Source organism: Octodon degus, unplaced genomic scaffold, assembly GCF_000260255.1.
Source record: "Octodon degus isolate 3935 unplaced genomic scaffold, OctDeg1.0 scaffold00081, whole genome shotgun sequence".
In the NCBI taxonomy this organism is placed as follows: domain Eukaryota; kingdom Metazoa; phylum Chordata; class Mammalia; order Rodentia; family Octodontidae; genus Octodon; species Octodon degus.
The window spans coordinates 8,989,503-9,007,895 of record NW_004524657.1 but is presented as its reverse complement, the minus strand read 5'-3'; the positions used below and the strand labels follow the sequence as shown (position 1 = coordinate 9,007,895).

At 40.1% G+C, this 18,393-nt stretch overlaps 1 protein-coding gene and 2 pseudogenes across 1 annotated transcript; 2 read left to right on the top strand and 1 right to left on the bottom strand.

Annotated features, from left to right (window-relative positions):
* LOC101576916 overlaps positions 1-13,683 on the top strand; it is a 20,171-nt pseudogene extending 6,488 nt beyond the window's left edge.
* LOC111818170 lies at positions 2,798-2,915 on the bottom strand (annotated as a pseudogene).
* On the top strand, positions 13,656-18,378 carry Rpl24 (ribosomal protein L24). Its single transcript, XM_004636628.2, has 6 exons — positions 13,656-13,749; positions 13,864-13,939; positions 14,404-14,514; positions 16,767-16,903; positions 17,260-17,323; positions 18,190-18,378. Exons 1-6 carry the CDS (start codon positions 13,745-13,747, stop codon positions 18,268-18,270), a joined length of 474 nt encoding a protein of 157 aa, XP_004636685.1. The 5' UTR covers positions 13,656-13,744; the 3' UTR covers positions 18,271-18,378.
* Positions 18,379-18,393: the final 15 nt, after the last annotated feature.

Sequence of the window (18,393 nt, the reverse complement as noted above, 5' to 3'; positions counted from 1 at the left end):
AAAAAAAAGAAAGAAAGAAAGAAAAGAATAGTACAAAGCTACTGTGATAAAATCAATATGGTACTAGCAAAAATACAGACCTGAGGATCAGTGGAACAGATTATAAGATGTGGACACAACTACAAAGACCCTCAGCCACGTTGTTTTTGACAAAGGGACCAAACATGTTCACTGGAACAAAGATAACCTCTTAAATGAGCAGTGCTGGAAAAAATGGCTTTCCACATACCAAAGACTAAAACTATACCCATGTCTATTATCATGCACTAAATTAAAGTAAAAATGGATCAAAAATCTATATATTCAAACAGAAACAATAAATCTACTGGGATAAAAATTAAGCCATGTTTGGAAGATATGGCGTAGGCAGATAGTTCATAAAAAACAAACTGCACAGGAAATACTTCAAAGAATCAGTAAGTACGATCTCATCTTATTAAAAAGTTTTTGCACATCAAAAGAAATCACCAACAGAGTGAAAAAACAACAAAGAATCAGTATTTGAACTGAAAAATCAGCCTTATAGAGAATTTAATTCATGGATAATTGAAGAAAATAGACAACAATATTCCTGTTTTTTGTCTTTTTTAATACAGTGTCTCTGGAGGCTGGGGAGATGGCTCAGTAGAATAAGCGCTTCCCTGGCAAGCACAAGGGCCTGAGTTCAATCCCTGGTTCCCCCGAAAAATAAATAAATAAAAATAAAAATAATAAAACAGGGTCTCTCTGTGCAGTTCAGGTTGGCCTTGAGCTCACTGTGCAGCCTAGGCTGGTCTGGAACTTCCAAGGATCCTCTTGCCTCAGCCTCCCAAGTTCTGGGATTACAGGCATGGGCCACCACACCCAGACCAAAAAGCAGAATTTTTATTCTCAAACCTGTTTTTAGTGATTATATTTCCAAACTAAAAATACAATTTGTTATATAGATCTCAATGCAAGTGCAAAGCAAATGTCTATATTTTAAAATCAATTTACTGTGCAAGTAAGAAATTTTCATGTAGCCTTCAGTTGGAAATGAATAATCTGATTTTACTAATAATATTCAAGAGACTATTATTATTTCGATAACACTGACTTCAAAGAGATTAAAATGCTTAATTCAAAGTACATGACTTTGGGGCTGGTGAGATGGCTCAGTGGTCTAAAGCACCTACTTAGAACAAGCTAAGCTAAGCAAAGCACAGGGACCACAGTTCAATCCCCCAGCACCACATGCCAGCCCCGTCCCCTGGTGGGGTGAGCTGGCCACACACACACACAAAATAAATAAATAAACAAACAAACAAAAAAAGTACATGACTTTGGATTGTTGCCAGTATTAGGTAGTGCCTATTTACATAAATGATGTTTTTCAAAGATGAAATTTATAGGGGCCAGGGAGATAGATCAGTAGAATAAGAGCTTGCCTGGCAAGCGTAAGGGCCTGAGTTCAATCCCTGGTTTCACACACACAAAAAAAAAAACCATAAAATTTATAAAATCTTGTTACAAATCAGGATTGGCAGATGAACATTTGCAATTTTGATACATAATAAAAAGCTCTGAAATCTAATTAGGAAAAATGTTATCACTTACCTCTAAAAAACAAAAAATCTGAAAAAAGATTTAATTCTTCTCATTAGACCTGCTTTACGAATCTTGTACTCAATATTATATTTGTAATTCTACCAGATAAAATGATGTGAAAATTGATTCTCTTCCTTGTTCTATAAGTACCTACATAACACGTTTAATTTTGTCTCAGCTCAAAAGACCTAAAATATTTATTATCTGGCCCTTTACAGAAAATCTGCCAACCCTGTCCTACAGAAAGTAAAATCTAAGTAAAAATTTACCCAATAAAAAGAATGAAAGCCTTCCAGGCAAAAAAAAAAAAACACAGCTTGAACACATGAGAAAAATCCTGCAGAGTATGTGAAAAATAAGCAATTGTTGCATACCAGTCATGAAAACCATGCTTTGTTGGGATTGCCTTTTTGAGTCAATGTGCAATACCAGATTCTTCCTGAAGATGGCTCTCATTATTTAGTTCCCAAAAACAGTGCACTTTTTCTTTTTTCTTTTTTTTTTTTTTTAACTAGGGATTGAACTCAGCTTGTGCTTGGCAGGCAAGAGCTTATTCTACTGAGCTATCTCCCTGACCCCCAACACTGCACTATTTTTTTTTTAATGAGCAGAATATATTTATTGAGAGAAAGAAAGCTCCTGTCCAAGAGACAGCCAGGAGGGAGGCCCCTAGCAGGTTGTCCCCAGGAAACACTGCACTATTAATTGAACTCAGCTTGTGCTTGGCAGGCAAGCACTTATTCTACTGAGCTATTTCCCTGACCCCCAACACTGCACTATTTTTTTTTTTTAATGAGCAGAATATATTTATTGAGGGAAAGAAAGCTCCTGTTCAAGAGACAGCCAGGAGGGAGGCCCCTAGCAGGTTGTCCCCAGGAAACACTGCACTATTAAACGAGAAAAATTTGACAAGAATTTTACAGGAACCACTCATATACCTGCCCTTTTTGTCTGTATTTTATACTTCTAAAAATCACACCTCTATCCCTCCATTAATAAATCAGTTTTTAATGTATCAATATACCTCTTTAAATATTTTAACATGTATTATATTTAGTTGATAATATTTTCTAGTTTCCTTTTTTTTTTTTAATTTATGATGCTAGGTATCAAAACTACACCCTAGGCAAGTGAGATATCACCAAGTTATAGTCCCAGCCCTTGAAGTACAATATAATTATATATGTACAATGAAACTTTCCATTTTCAGGGGTTGTTTTTTGTTTTTCCACGTCAGAGGGTGATATGCCCACGTTCTAATAAGGTTTGAGGGAGGTGCTTCTCATGTATAAGGTATGAACACCCAATCATCACGCTCTTTTTTTGTTTTGGTCTTTTTGAGACAGGGTCTTACTGTGTAATTCAGGCTGGCCTTGAACTCCCTTTGTACTCCAGGCTGGCCTTGAACTAACAGCAATCCTCCAGCCTCAGCCTCCTGAGTTCTGGGATGCAGGCATGCACCACCACGCTCGTCTTTCAAATCTTTTTCTTTTAATGCATTCAGTACAGGGTCTACAGGGTCTCACTACACAGATGGACTCGATCCTCCTGTTTTCAGCCTCCCTGAGTTCAATCCCCAGTACCGAGGAAAAAAAAAACAACAACTTTCCAAATCCTGGGATTACTGGCAAGTGCCATTACATGCAGTCTGTCTCAATCGCTGTCTCAGCCCATGTGGGGCTGGCACAGCACACAGGAGAGGCTTTCAAAACTTTTTTTTTTTTTTAAATGTATCTAGTGCAGGGTGTACAGGGTCAAGAGGGTCTCATTACACAGATCGTACTCCTAGTGATTCTTCTGTTTTCAGCTTCCCAAGGGCTGGAATTACAGGAATGTGCCACCAGGCCAGTTGAATCACTGTCAGGGCGCCCTGGGGGTGGGGTGGGGCTGGCACAGCAGGCCAAGGATCAAACCCAAGCCACTGCGCTCTGCCTAAGCAGGTGCTTTAGGCCTCTGAGCTATCTGTCCGACCCCCAAATCTTAAATGAACATTCGCTAAAATTTTGACAAACTACCTAATTAACGTAAAACTTATTAAGACATAGGACCATTCACATAGAAAGTTCCTTCCTTCCCAGCTGCTCCTGCCTGCCCCTAGACAGGCAATCACTGTTCTGATCCTCCTGTCCCTGCCACAGGTTAACTCTGTATGGTGCAGAACTTGACCTACTATATATGGAACCACTTATAATATTACAGAGGACATTTGTTATATAAATACATATTATAGTTTGCTTTTATGAGGTGTGATAAAATTATGGGTAATAATTTTTAAAAACATCACAGCAAAAGACCCATTTCCATTAATCCCCCTTCAAGATACTCCCCCTCACTTCAAACACACTTGTCCCACCACTTTCCGAAGGAGATCTGGAAGTCCTTTCTGGTGAATGTCTTTTGTTGTTCTGTTGTGGTTTCATTAATGTCCTGCATTGATTTAAAATGTTTACCTCTGAGGCCATTTTGACTTGGGAAAGAGATCATTCACATGGTGCCAGATCCAGTGAATAAGGTGGGAGAAGACACACCATGATGTTTTTACTTGACAGAAACTGCTGTAAACAGTTAATAGCAAGTGATTGAAATATAGCGAATATACTTAGAATATTAATTTAGATTAAAATTTTATTATAGTAAAAGATACATTGCTATTGATCACCCTCAAATACTCCTTCTTGTTTGGAACACACTTATTCCATCATTCTTGGCAATGTCTCTATTGCTATAATAAGCTTTTTAAATTAAAGTCACTGTATTTTTTGATCACCTCTGTGTATTCATCTATTTTTATTATTTTTGGGGGAGGGGGTTACCGGGGATTGAACTCAGGACCTTGCGCATGTATTCATCTACTGATATATACCTAAACTGTTTACTGTATTTCTTGTGAATAAAGCTATCACAGACAGGTGAGTTTTTCATTTTAAAATGTTTTATGTAGTGTCTGTGTGTGGTTCTAAGGTCAAATTCAGGGCCTTAAACATGTGAAGCACATGCTTTGTCACTGAGCTAAGTCCCCAGCCCTATAAAGTGTTTTTAAATGACAAGCTTGTGCAAGTGGTATTTACTGTGCTTCAGGACTGAACTGTGGGGTTTAAATCTTTCAGTGTGGTACTTGGGAAATAGCTCAGTAGCATAAACACCTGCCTGGCAAGTACAAGGTCCCCAGTTCAATCCCTGGTACTGAAGAAAAAAAAAAAAAAAAGCCCCTCATTTTTGAATCTTTGGATCTCAATACATATAATTATTTAAATTGTTGATTATGAAAAAGTAATCTTTTTTTTTTTTTTTCCCCAGTACTGGGGATCAAACTCAGAACCTTGCACTTGCCAGGCAGGTGCTTGTGCTACTGAGCTATCTCCCTGGCCCCAAAGTAATCTTTTTTGAGACAGGGTCTCACTATGTAGCCCAGGCTGGCCTCAAATTCCTTGCAATCTTCCTGCCTCAACCTCCCAAATGCTGGGAATCCAGGCATGTACCACCATTCCTGGCATTAAGTTTAAAGTGAGTCCCTTGTAGACAGTGTGTTGTTTCAGTTATTTTATTACTGCTATTTTTGTTAAGTTTTCCAAGGTAGGCTTGGGTTTTTGATTCTTCAGCCTCTCACTGTCTGGAATTAGAGGAATGCTGACTGCAGGAGCAAGAAAATAGCTTTATATTTTAGTACCTTTAGTGACATCTTTTTCTTTTTTTTTTTTTTTTTTTTTTTGGCGGAACTGGGGATTGAACTCAGGCCTTTGTGCTTGCCAGGCAAGCACTTATTCTACTGAGCTATCTCCCCAGCCCCAGTGACATCTTTTTCTAGCTTTGAATAAAGAACACTAAAACCCTGCAAATTATGTACCTGGTTTTGTCTACAAAGACACACCCCACCTCCCACCCCAGTTTACATGTTGTTGAAAGAAACTGTCAACCTGTTGCACACAACAGATCTTGCTGACTGCATCTCTTTGGAGTCCTTGCACATGTCCTCTGTCCCTTCATTTCCTAAAAGGAGTAGTTAGCATGACTAGATTTATATTTTTTTTAAAACAATGTGTCAGGGCCAGCCAAATAGCTCAGGGAAATAAAGTGCCTGCTTAGGCAGGCACAGTGACCAGGGTTTGATCTCTGCCATGCAGAGCCAGCCCCTAGGGAATGCTGAGATGGTTACTGAGACTGTGCATGGTGGCGCATGCCTGTAATCCCAGCGATTGGGAGGCTGAAAACAGGAGGATCACTATGAGTCGATCTGTGTAGTGAGACACTCTACTAAATAAAATAAAGATAAAACCAATGCTTCATAGATACTATTGTGCCCTTCTATCAAGAGGCACTGTACATTTTTTAAAGATTTTATTTATTTGTGTGTGTGTGTGTGTGTGTGTGTGTGTGTGTGTGTATGGCCAGCTCAGCCCACCTGGGGGCAGGGCTGGCTGGCATGTGGTGCTGGGGGATCGAACCGCGGTCCCTGTGTTTTGCTAAGCTTGTTCTAAGTAGGTGCTTTAGACCACTGAGCCATTTCACCAGCCACACTGTACAATTTTTAAATCTTATTTTTTTAATAAGATACTAAACATTCCTTTTTGTGTGTGATTGCAGGGTCTCACTATGCAGCTCAGACTTGTAGTGATCCTCCTGATTTCTGCCTCCCTAGCGCTGGGATTACAGGCACACGCCACTACACCCAGACTCCACTGCAGGCTCAACATGTCTGGGGGCAGGGCTGGCATGGCATGTGGTGCCAGGGATTGAACCCTGGCCCCTGCGCTTACCTATGCAAGCACTTAGTCCACTGAGCTATTTCAACAACCCTAAACACTCTTTTTAAAGCATTCCCTGATGTCAATGCCTAAATCTTCATGCCTAAATGGCAGGATATAAAAAGCCAGGATTTGAGCTAGCCAAATAGCTCAGTGGATTAAAACGCCTGCAAGCAGGTGCAGGGGCCAGGCCTGCTGTGCCGGCCTCACCGCCAGGGCATGCTGAGATGGCAATTGAGACTGGGCATAGTGTTGCACCTGTAATCCCAGCTCTTGGGACACTGTAAATAGGAGGATCACTATGAGTCCAATCTAGTAGTGAGACCCTGAACATCTTTTAGACCCTTCCCTAAAATACAAAAAAAAAAATTTTTTTTTTAAAAGCCAGGACTCATCCACAAAAAAGTATACTGTTACAAGGAAACGCAAAGTATCTTAGTTACTTTTCTCTAAAACAGCCACAGGGTAAGGGGAAAAGGTTTATTTAGCTCCATTTACAGAGGTTTCAGTCTGTAATTGGTTGGCTTCAAGGCACAGTGTCCTAGCAGAAAGATGACAGTTCATGGCAGTGAAAGCAATTGCAACAAGAGAGATTGAGACAAATTCTGTCCTTTATTATTGTATTCTGTCTCTTTGGGACCAATCCACCCACCCTAATCCCAGCACACTTAATCCCAGCATTGTACTAAGAATTAATCTCACACTAGATTTAGCTACCTGTGAAAGACTCTATGACAGCATGAGGCTTTCAGGGTCATCTAGACACAAACCATAGCACTAAGAATGGCCTTTTCATTCCCAGGGCATTCATTTTCACAAATACCTGTTTTCATGGTACTTGATCTTTATATGGTTTTTGTTTAGTATTGTCAAAATTCTTTATTTGACCTGATCTTCTGTTCAGTCTCCTTCAGTTAATTCTTCTTCCTCCATTTTCCTATCCTTTAAATGAGAGTATTTTCTTACTAGTTTTTTTTATCTTTGAGACAGGATCTCATCACACAATTCAGGTCTGTCTTGAACTCACTGTGTAGCCTAGGCTCCCCTCCTGCCTCTGTTCTCGCTACAATTAGTTTTTGTTGACTCACTCTAGTTACTTTTTTTAGGTGTAGAAGACAGAAATCCATTACCCAGTTGCCCATTCAAGCTCAGACATTTGGAAACACAGTAGCGGTCCTCTCACAGCAGTACTGCCTGGCTCAGCTGCTGAGAACTCCTCATCTTGACTGCTCTAGGGCAGCAGCCCATATCTGGCTGACAGAAAGGTCAAATTACAATGAGGTGAGGCCATTCAACCCAACTCAGAACACTGGGGCTGGTAATAATTGTTCCAGAGCTCCTTTCAGGGTTGACTGAGGTGTTTACATGGGTCTGTAATGTAGTCAACTTCTTCCTCTGCCTGCTGTTTTATTCACCTTTTGCCAGACGTGACCTATAACAAATATCTTACACCTCTCAGTCTCAGTAACTGCAGAATCCATCCTGACACACCAAGTAATGTCATCCCACATATTCTATGATCATAATCAATTCATTACTTCCAAATATATCTTATTCTTAATGTTTCTATGTGTTTAACTTCCCATTATACATTTCTAGCTTCAATTTCTATGAAAAGTTTGAACCCAACCTTTCCAAAACTAACATTTTCCTCTAAAAAGCTGTCCCTTTTGGGGGCCAGGGAAATAGCTTAGTACACCAAGCACTTGCCTGGCAAGCGCAAGGTCCTGAGTTCAATCCCTGGTACTGGAAAAAAGAAAAAAAAAAAAAAAAACAAAAAACTGTCCCTTAGTCTCATCAGTGTTCCCTTCACAATGACACCATAGTTCACCAAGTCCCTGTCATTAAATTTCCTTATTTCTCAAATTTCCTACTGCTATGTTAATAAATCACCCCCAAAACATAGCAGCTTTTTTGTTTTTGAATTAAAGTGTGTTGCCCAGGTTGGCCTCCACTCCAAGGCTGAAGCAATTCTCCTGCCTCAGCTTTCTGCACCTGGCTTTTTTTTTTTTTTTTATAAGATTATTTTATAATGAATCATCCAAAGAATCATATACAAAGAGTATGGGAAATCTTTCCATATACTAAAAGCCAAAGAATCCAGCTGAGGGCCTGGATCCTAACATCCCGAGTGAGTCCCGCACCTGGCTTTAATAGTTTTATTTTATTTTATTTTATTTTATTTTATTTTATTTTATTTTTTTGCGGAACTGGGGATTGAACTCAGGCCCTTGCGCTTGCCAGGGCAGCGCTTATTCTGCTGAGCCATCTCCCCAGCCCCACTTTAATAGTTTTAAAACAACAAATATTTATGAGCTCAGTTTCTATGGGCTAGAAATTGAAAACTGGCTTCTCAGGGCCAGCTAAAGCTCAGTAGGCTAAGTGCCTGCTTTGGCAAAGGGAAGGGACCAGGGTTTTAATCCCTGGTCCTGCATGCTGCCAGCCCCGTCCCCATGGCCTGCTGACCATGCAACCGAGTCCGGACATGGTGCACACCTGTGATCCCAGCACTGGGGAAACTGAAAACAGGAGTATCACTATGAGTCTGAGCTGCACTGTGATATCATGTACCAAATACATAAAAAAGGAAAAAAAAAGAAAACTGGCTTCTCAATGGAAATGGGAAGAAGCAAGGAATATGTTCTTCCTTAGATCTTTGACGGAGTGCAAACACCAATTTCAGCCTGGTGATATTAATATTGGATGTCTGGCTCCTAGAACTGGAGACTATGTTTTTGTTATGTTAAGCTATCAAGTTTGTGTAATTGTCACAGCAACCACAGGAAACTAATACAGTAGGTTAAGCATGTACGAAAGTATGAAGCTATGAAGAGAAAACACTACACTCTTCAGAGAAGAACACAAAATTTGGCTCCATAATGCTCCATAACGGAATAAAAGAGAACAGACTACACCTGAGCCTTTTGCTTATGACAGAAGAAAAAAAGTTCAGCAGAAAATTTATGGGTGGTATTGAAAGCTATATTTAATAACCCTGTTAGGGGTTTCTACATAATTTCTAAGAGTTTGTTTTTTTTTCCTAAGAGTATTTTGAGCACAACTTAAGTTGTGAAACAGGCTATGTGTTATAAAGAACCTTGACATACCAGCTTAATAAAAGTTTGCTAGCACAGCTCAGAGGGAGAGCACTTGTTGAATATATGAGAAGCCATGGGTTTGGGTTTGGGTTTGGGTTAAATCCCCAATACCACAAGAAGAAAAAAGATGAAAAGAAAGAACATCTCTAGGAAAATAAAATGTAGCTAAAATCCTTCAGTACAAGTTCTTTACTTTCCCTATACAAGACTCATCACAACCAAATTAATTTCAAAGATAAAAAAAGTTTTTAAAGTGCTAGAAAAAGGTTTATATATTATGAGGTTCTGCAGAACAAAAGGGACTACATTTTTGCAGGTGGAGCTTGGCTCCAGCCCCGTTTACATCTAGTAGTGTCTTGGAAGACTATTCTAGGAAGACTATTCTAGGAAGTTTTTTTGCTTAAACAGCAAAGAGTCGGATGACTGTAGGGGTTGGTTAAGTTCATCAAGTTAAGAAAGCCTAAGAAAGCGAATATTCTCCACGAATACTAGGTAGTCTGAAACAAACTGTTGTCAACAATCAAATCAGGGAATAGACCCAGAGCGCAGGCTCCACGTGTGAGTGAGATGACCCGGGGCCCACGGATCCTGTATAGATCCAGAGCGCAGGCCCAGTGTGTGAATGAGATTGCCTGGGGCCCACTGGATCCTGAATAGACCCAGAACCCTGGCCCAGCGAGTGAGTGAGACGACCCAGGGCCTGTGGATCCTCATTCGACCCAGGCTGCAGGCCCAGCATAGAACCCTTCAGCAGAACTCCCTGCAAAGAGGCTAGAGGCAAGACCCACCCAGCTGATTCAGGAGCAGAATATCTTGTCAGAGTGATACAAAGGGTTCAACTCCAACAGCTGCAGCAGGAAGAAGTGGAGCACAGTAGCCAGACCGCAGCCAGATCCAAGCAACACTCACCTGGAGGAATCTGAACTTCATAGATCTGGACCTGGTGCTAATAACTCTATCTAAGCTCTACACCAAAGGTCAGAGACAGTGGTATACAAAATGACAAAGAGAAGGAACAAAATGCAGTCTCAGGTCCTGAGTCCACCCAGTACAAATGAAGAAGACACTAGCATAGAAGAAACTGGAAATCATACCCCTGAAATCTCTGAAATAACAGCGTTGAAAGTAAAGAAACAACTGCAGAAAGGTATAGAAGAAATCAGATCAGAAATAATTTCTGAACTAAAAGATGTAGTGATAACTGTAATCAAAGAAGTACTGGGGCCGGGGAGATGGCTCAGTAGAATAAGCACTTCCCTGTCAAGCGCAAGGTTCTGAGTTTAATTCTCGGTTCCTCAAAAAAAAAAAAAAAAAAAAAGTACTAAGTGCTTCTAAAGAATACACTGATTAGGGGCTGGCGAGATGGTTCAGTGGTCTAAAGCACCTACTTGAAACAAGCTTGGCAAAGCACAGGGACCTCGGTTCGATCCCCCGCACCACATGCCAGCCAGCCCCACCCCCTGGTGGGCTGAGCTGGCCACACACACACACACACAGACACACACATAAATAAATGAATAAAAAAAATTAAAAAAAACAATAGTATGCAGGAAAAAATAATTCAATACCTGAAAGACGATGCAAAGATGAACAATGTGAGACTAATAGGCATCAGTGAGAAGGAAGGAGTCAATACAAATGATATAAAAAGAATATGGGCAGAATAGCAGAAAACTTCCCAAATATGGGGAAACTATCTGACATTCAGTTAACCAAAGCATAAAGAATTCCAAATAACTTCAACCCAATGAAAACCACACCCAGACATATAATAATCAAGATCCCAGAAATTCAGCACAGGAACAGTATACTAAAAGCCGCTAAAGAAAAGAAACAGATCACATTTAAAGGAAAACCCATCAGAATAATGGCAGATTTCTCTTCACAAACCATCAAGTCAAGAAGAGCAAGGAGCAAAGTACTTCAAGTCTTGCAAGAAAACAAATTCCAACCCATACTGATACACCCTGCAAAACTCTCTTTCAAGTATAATGGAGAAGTGAAATACTTCCATGGCAAAGAACAACTAAAGAATTTCATGATGACAAAGCCCAGCCTACACAGACTACTAAATGATGTTCTAGAGAGGGAGCAAAATGATCACAGTCCCATGAATGAAAATGGAAAGAACCCACCAAATAGGGCAAACAAACACAGGAAACAAACACAGGAGAATAAGAAGTATACAGTAATAGTCTTTCAGTTATTCTTTTGTGTTCAGCAGCAAAATATTTCCATCTGCACACTCTACAAATGGATTTCTCTTCCACTCTCTGGGTTATGATTCCATCTGAGTCTACAGAGTGGATTTCACAGAAATAGCTGTCCCACAAGTGACACCTGGCCACCAGTAACTGTCATGGTCATTATGCGTGTCCACAACACACTAGGACTTTGTGCAATATCCTATCCTCAAACTGTTAGAAGTGCTGGTCATTTATTTGCCATTCCAGTATTCATCTTATGTTTTACTCTTAGTACTTCTTTGCTATCATGAAAAGTTTTTCTTAGTTCAATTGTTTGTTCTTTTAAAAATAATTTTACTGAGAAACAAACATCAATGAGACGGTTTCACAACTGATTACTAGCACATTTTCAATAATTAATACATTGCACATTGTTGTCTTAGTGGTTATTTATTGTACAAGATGCAGACATGATATCCTGTCTCAAACACTATTATAACAAACCTCTGTATTCATTGAATTGAGAGTGGAGCTGTGTATCTATCCTAACTACTTTGAATATACAGATACAAAAGGGTTGTTCATTTCTGTCCCACTTTTTTGGTTAGTTTTGTCAGAGAAGGCATTCCGTTGTCATTTAAATATTGTAGATGCTTGAATTCACCAGAATCCTCCAATAGTGTCCAGTATTCGACAATAGTAGTGGGTTTTCCATACGACTGGCAATGTCAGAAATTGTTGACTTGGGGGCCGGGGAGATGGCCCAGTGGAATAAGCGCTTCCCTGGAAAGCACAAGGACCTGAGTTCAATCCCCAGTTCCACAAGTTCAATTGTTTTGAAATATTTAATTTTTAATTAATTAGTATTTAATTTCCTGAACATTGCTTAATCTTACTTTTTGTTCTAAGATTTATACTATATCTTTGATTTACAATTTATTTAAAAGACATCATATGATATGTTCTCCTAGTATTAGAAACTTTATAAAGTATATTTCCATTTTCTGTTGACTTAAAAAGATTATGAATAAAAAAAAATCAACCAGGCTGTCAAATTGTTTCTCTTTAAATCCTGTAGCTTTCTGAACAGCCAATTTGTTGAACTGTCAAATCTTTTTCAACTGTCTTATTTTTTAGGGTACGTCACTTATACATATAGAAAGCATAAATCCTACTTCAGTTTTCTAGTCCTGAATTCCCACAGAACTCAAACAGCTTCTTGCTCTTCCCGTTGGTATGCTCAAGTATTTACCATTACAGACAGGCTTCCAATCCAAGCCTTGACCTTATCGGTGGGCCTGGCCACAGCTCCTTTTCCAAGTCTCTGTGGGTCCCTCAGCGTCGCTGGGCACAAGCCCACCCGGAAACGAGCTATCCGACCCACGACCCTCACTTTGGAGGGCTGCAGCGTGCATGCGGTGGGAATTTTGTGAAGAGACCAGCTAATGTATGCAAAGCTTTCAGTGTAATTTCTAGCACTAAGAATGCCCTAAATGAAAGTACATTTTAACTAATACAAAGCGCCACCATAATGGGAAATAGTTCAGATCCTTTTTACTTTTCTAAACAAATGGTCAAACCTTTTTTTCTTTGAGGCTGAAGGCTTAACCCAGGGTCAAACAGCATGCATTCTACCACTGAGCTACAACTCTGGGTTCCTAAATTTAATTTTGTTGTTTAAAAAATAAACGGGGAAATGTGGAGAACAAAATATGACTTCACTTAGTTTTACCTGCGGGGTATTCGACTGAGCGAGAAGGGAGAGGACAAACACCACCTTTCTCTTTGGTTCATATTCCCTGCATCAGGAGGTTGACTCTGAAACATGAGACTGTCGGAAACTAAACGACGCTGAGCCAGCGGACGCCAGTTCCACCAGCCCGGAGGTCACTGGGCCAAGGACCAGCACATCCGCCAGCCCGGAGGTTACTTTCTTTCTGGCCCTAAAATCACCATGAAGGTATTGGCCAAATTCCTCTGAAGCTCAGGGTCGCCCGGGAGACCTATAAGCGCCGCTGTTTCAGCGACGTCATCACTGATCGCCGGGGTCAAAGGGAATTTGGGGCGGAGTTTCCCCCCACGGCCTTATAGTCGGCTCCCATGATCCTCTCCTTCTTTTCGCCATCTTCCGCTTTGACTGCCGGCAGCCGCCATGAAGTAAGGCGTTGTTTTGCCTCTCAATCTGTTTCCATCCTTGCGCACAGAACCTCTGCGGTGTCTTGGACGTGGTTTTTATTTGCTTCTGTGATGGATTTTTACTTTGCCTTACAGGGTTGAGCTGTGCAGCTTCAGCGGGTACAAGATCTACCCGGGACACGGGAGGCGCTACGCCAGGACCGACGGGAAGGTAAAAGGGTCGTTTCTGGAATTCGTCGCACCTCCGTGAGCTCTGGAAACGAAAGCCCTCTCTAATTTGGTCTAGGCGAGTTAGTGATCCATCACTGTTTGTTCTCGAAAAGGCCTCTGGGACCCATCAGGGTCGGAAAGAAAACTTAACATGAACGATTGAGCCATAATCTAGTACGTCAGATAGGGAATGATTTATGTAACTTAGGAGCCCTGATGTAGAGGAATAATTGTGAGACCGAGGCGGGCTCCCGGTCCTTTTGGATTTTCAGGAGGCGTCAGAGTAGTGTTCTTGATTTGACACTACCCTGCCATTCATTTTGGGTTGACACCGGTTCTTGTTTTTAAAGTCTTTGGTCTCTGCTGCGATTTCATAAAAGAAGTGGATACAACTTGAATAGTAATGTTCTAGGAATTTTAAGGTAAGCTGCTTTTATAGTTGAATTTTGAAATTTTTCATACCAGGTCTTCCAGTTTCTGAATGCAAAATGCGAGTCTGCATTCCTTTCCAAGAGAAATCCTCGGCAAATAAACTGGACTGTCCTCTACAGAAGAAAACACAAAAAGGGACAGTCGGTGAGTGATGCACTGGTGTTTTGACGCCATTTCAAGAAATTGAAGCTCATTGATGATCACTAGTTTCTGCTTTATAAAATAGTAACTGAGACCGTTTGTGAATGATCTCTTTAGAAGTTGTAAAACAAAAAAGTGAAGTGAAAGAATATGAGAAGTGTCATTCCCCTTGACATTTTGGGCTCGAAGTGAATTGAAATTTGAAAGTAGCCCTTTGTAGAGTCAAATGCTGTAATATTTTAATTTGAATTAGCATCTTTGAGGAGTTTAGTGTTCTGGTGAGTGCAAATTGAATCTTTGTTGTGGCCTTTGATTTTTATTATTACTGGATTAGCTCAAACAGACATCATTGGAGTTTTCTGACTAACATAATAGTACTAGTTCATTCCAAGGGTGCCTGTTTTTGAGGGCTGGATGATTTGTGAGGATGTTTGGAGTATAGCAGTAGAACTAGGTGTCCTGGAGAATTGGAATATTTAGGCTTACTTAGTAAGCATCCCTACTTTGACTTAAGTGAATCTGGAGACTTCTAGGTGCTTTTTGTTGAAAAGTGGGATATTAACAGGTTTTGGTGGAAAATGGTCACCCCTATACATGGCTGCATGAAAAGTGGCGCAGCATGGAAAAATAAAGTCTTTTAACAAAATACTGATACTTAGCAGCATTGTTCACATAAACCTAAAGGGGAGGAACCTAAATGGCCATGAGTGAGTGGACAAAATGTACAGAATGAATGTGATCTTTAATGCTTGGACAGTAAGTGTAGTTTGATGAGGGGACACAGTTTGTTACCTATCCTGAAGGTAGTTTTGTGTAATAGTGTGTCTGCATTTTGACAAGAAGTCAGGTGTGGAGTTTTCTGCTTTTATCAGTTGCTGAACAGTTGTGTTTTGGAATAGGGTACTCAGTGTATACATACAATGGGTAGTAATTCATTCTTTCAAAATTGGCCACCTGCCAACAATAGAAGCTTGATACTCTGCTAAATGGAAATAAGTCAGATAGAAATATGATCCCATTTTTATAAGGTAGTAGAATTTTCAAATTAATAAAGACTCAATGGGGTGTTGCTGTTTAAAGGAGACAGTAAAGTATCTTGAATGATTCTCTTCTTTTTTAACCCATTGAGTTAAATTAGCTAAGTTAGGTGGACTGGGGAATATAGCTCTGGCATAAGCAGGTTCCTGGCAAGTGCAAGGTCCCCAGTTTAATCCCTGGTGGTGGTGGTGGGGGGAATCTTGATAATTAGGCTCTTAAATATGTAAACCACTACTAACCCCCCCCCCCTTTTGGTGAAACCAGGGATTGAACTCAAGCCCTTGTGCTTGTTGCGCTTGCGCTTATTCTACTGAGCCATCTCCCTGCCCCCCCCCCTTTTTTTTTTTTTTTGCCTGCTCAGTTGGCCCTGAGGGCGGGGCTGGCGAGGCATATAGTGCTGGGGATTGAACCATTGTCCCCTGCACTTGCGTAAACTTTAGACTGCTGGGACCTAAAATCACTTTTGTGTATTGCTAGGGATTGAATCCAGGGTCTTGTGCTTGGTACACAAGCTCTGTACTGTTGAGTTACATCCCTTGCCCTAAAACCACATTTTGGTCCTAGATTAACCCTAGGACCTTCACAGCAAGCTATGTTCTAAGCCTGCTTCAGACAAGGTCTTAGGAAGTTGCCTATGATGGTTGAAACTTGGGATCTTTCTGTCCAAGGTTCTCAAGGTGCTAGGATTACACCACTTTTGTGAAATTAACAGTGCTTTTGATAGTTCAACTTTTAATTCTTACAAATAGTAGAAAGGGGGCTGGGGAGAGAGCTCAGTTGAATAAGCACTTGCCTGGCAAGTGCAAGGGCCTGAGTTCAATCCCCGGCTCTGCAAAAAAAAAAATAGAAAGGCCAAGATTGTTAATAGATGGTTTTAAAAGTTAAGTGGAAAACTTTAGCATGCTTTATTTCAAGTAATTTTATTGATTGATTGTTTGATTGATTGATTGTGTGTGTGTGTGTGTGTGTGTGTGTGGCCAGCTCAGCCCACCTAGGGGAGGGGCTGGCTGGCATGTGGTGCTGGGGGATTGAACCGCAGTACTTCTGTTTTGCTAAGCTTGTTCTAAGTAGGTGCTTTAGACCACTGAGCCATCTCACCAGCCCTATTTCAAGTAATTAATATTGATTTTTTTAATTGAATATGAACCTTGAGAACTTTCTCCTTCCAAATTCCTGAAGCAAGGGTAGTAAGTATTTTTCTCATATTTTTGCTGTAGGAAGAAATTCAAAAGAAAAGAACAAGACGAGCAGTCAAATTTCAGAGGGCCATCACTGGTGCATCTCTTGCTGACATAATGGCCAAGAGGAATCAGAAACCAGAAGTTAGAAAGGCCCAAAGAGAACAAGCTATCAGGTAAAGAATGCTTTACTATAAAAACATTTCAGTTACTCAGGTGAGTTTTTAGGTTGCTTAGCTTTATAGATAAAGGAACCTAATCTGACATTTTGGAATTTTCAGTCATCAGGCTTCATGATACAAAAATTTACAAATGGTTTTGTTAAAATTCTGTGTGCAGTTAAAAATATTGTGTACTCTTTATGTTAAGCTGACCTGAATGATGAAATTTTTAGCAAACTCCTTGGATTTTTGATATTGTGTACAAATCAAAGAAATGTAATGGTTGTTTATCTAGAACTCTGGCTTCTTGTTAATGAGTTGTACCTACAAGGAGTAAAATACTTTATCCTTAAAGTTATTTTTAATTCCAGGGCTGCCAAGGAAGCAAAAAAGGCTAAGCAAGCATCTAAAAAGACTGCCATGGCTGCTGCTAAGGTAATTGTGGGGAGGTTTGGGGATTTTTGGCTTGGTTTTGATTTTTTAATAAAATTTTATTAATATATATATTTTAACAACTTACATTTAATCCAAACGGTAGTATAGTTTCAACCAACAAATTCAATGCAATGTTCTGTTAGAAATAGCCATAGCTGATTTATATGTGAATGGTTAAGATCTCTGAAGAAGTCTCTAGGCCAGGAGCAAGTGAGATCAATGTTAGAGATCTTTCTTTTTTTTTTGGCGGAACCGGGGATTGAACTCAGGACCTTGTGCTTGCCAGGGAAGCGCTTATTCCATTGAGCCATCTCCCCGGCCCCCTAGAGATCTTATTTTTTAAGGATTTTGTGTCATAGGACCTCATCTTGTAGTCTAGGTTCATTTTGAACCCTGTTCCTTCTGCCTCAGCCTGTCAAGCACTGGGATCACAGACATGCACCACCTTGCTCAATTTTTAGCAATTTGAGAGTTAGAAAAGTTTTGGTGACAGACTAGTGTTTGCCTTGACTTTCTCAGTGTTTATTTATTGAGATCGCCTCCTTATGTAGTTCATGAAGCCTTGAATTCACTGTGTAGCCCAGGCTGTCCTCAGACTTGTGATCTTCCTGCCTCAGCATTCCAAGGCTGGTGTGGACCAGCAACTCTGGCTTTCTCAGTGTGAACATAGTAAAATTTAAAGCTGCTAACCTTGATCCTATGAAAAAGCTATTATTTTGTTGGGGTATCATTCGCCCAAGCTTTTCATATGAAAAGCTTGATAATAGGAATGTAGTTAATGCAGCTTAGTATGTAAACAATCAGGACAAAAAAGTGTTAATGTTTCATGGGGTGGTATTTTATAATATCCTGTTACCTTTTCACAGGCTCCCACAAAGGCAGCACCTAAGCAGAAGATTGTGAAGCCTGTGAAAGTTTCTGCTCCACGAGTTGGTGGAAAACGCTAAATTGGCAGATCAGATTTTCAAATAAAGATCTGTAATTCTAATTTGTGCTGGATTTTTACAATGTTGGGTCTATGTGGTAATAGATGAACTATCAAATTAAAAATTTAAGACAAGAAAAAAGAA

Coding starts and splice junctions, on each gene's coding strand:
- Rpl24 (XM_004636628.2), top strand. Junction 13,940..14,403: donor ACGCCAGGACCGACGGGAAG/GTAAAAGGGTCG, acceptor TTTTCATACCAG/GTCTTCCAGTTTCTGAATGC. Junction 17,324..18,189: donor CTGCCATGGCTGCTGCTAAG/GTAATTGTGGGG, acceptor ACCTTTTCACAG/GCTCCCACAAAGGCAGCACC.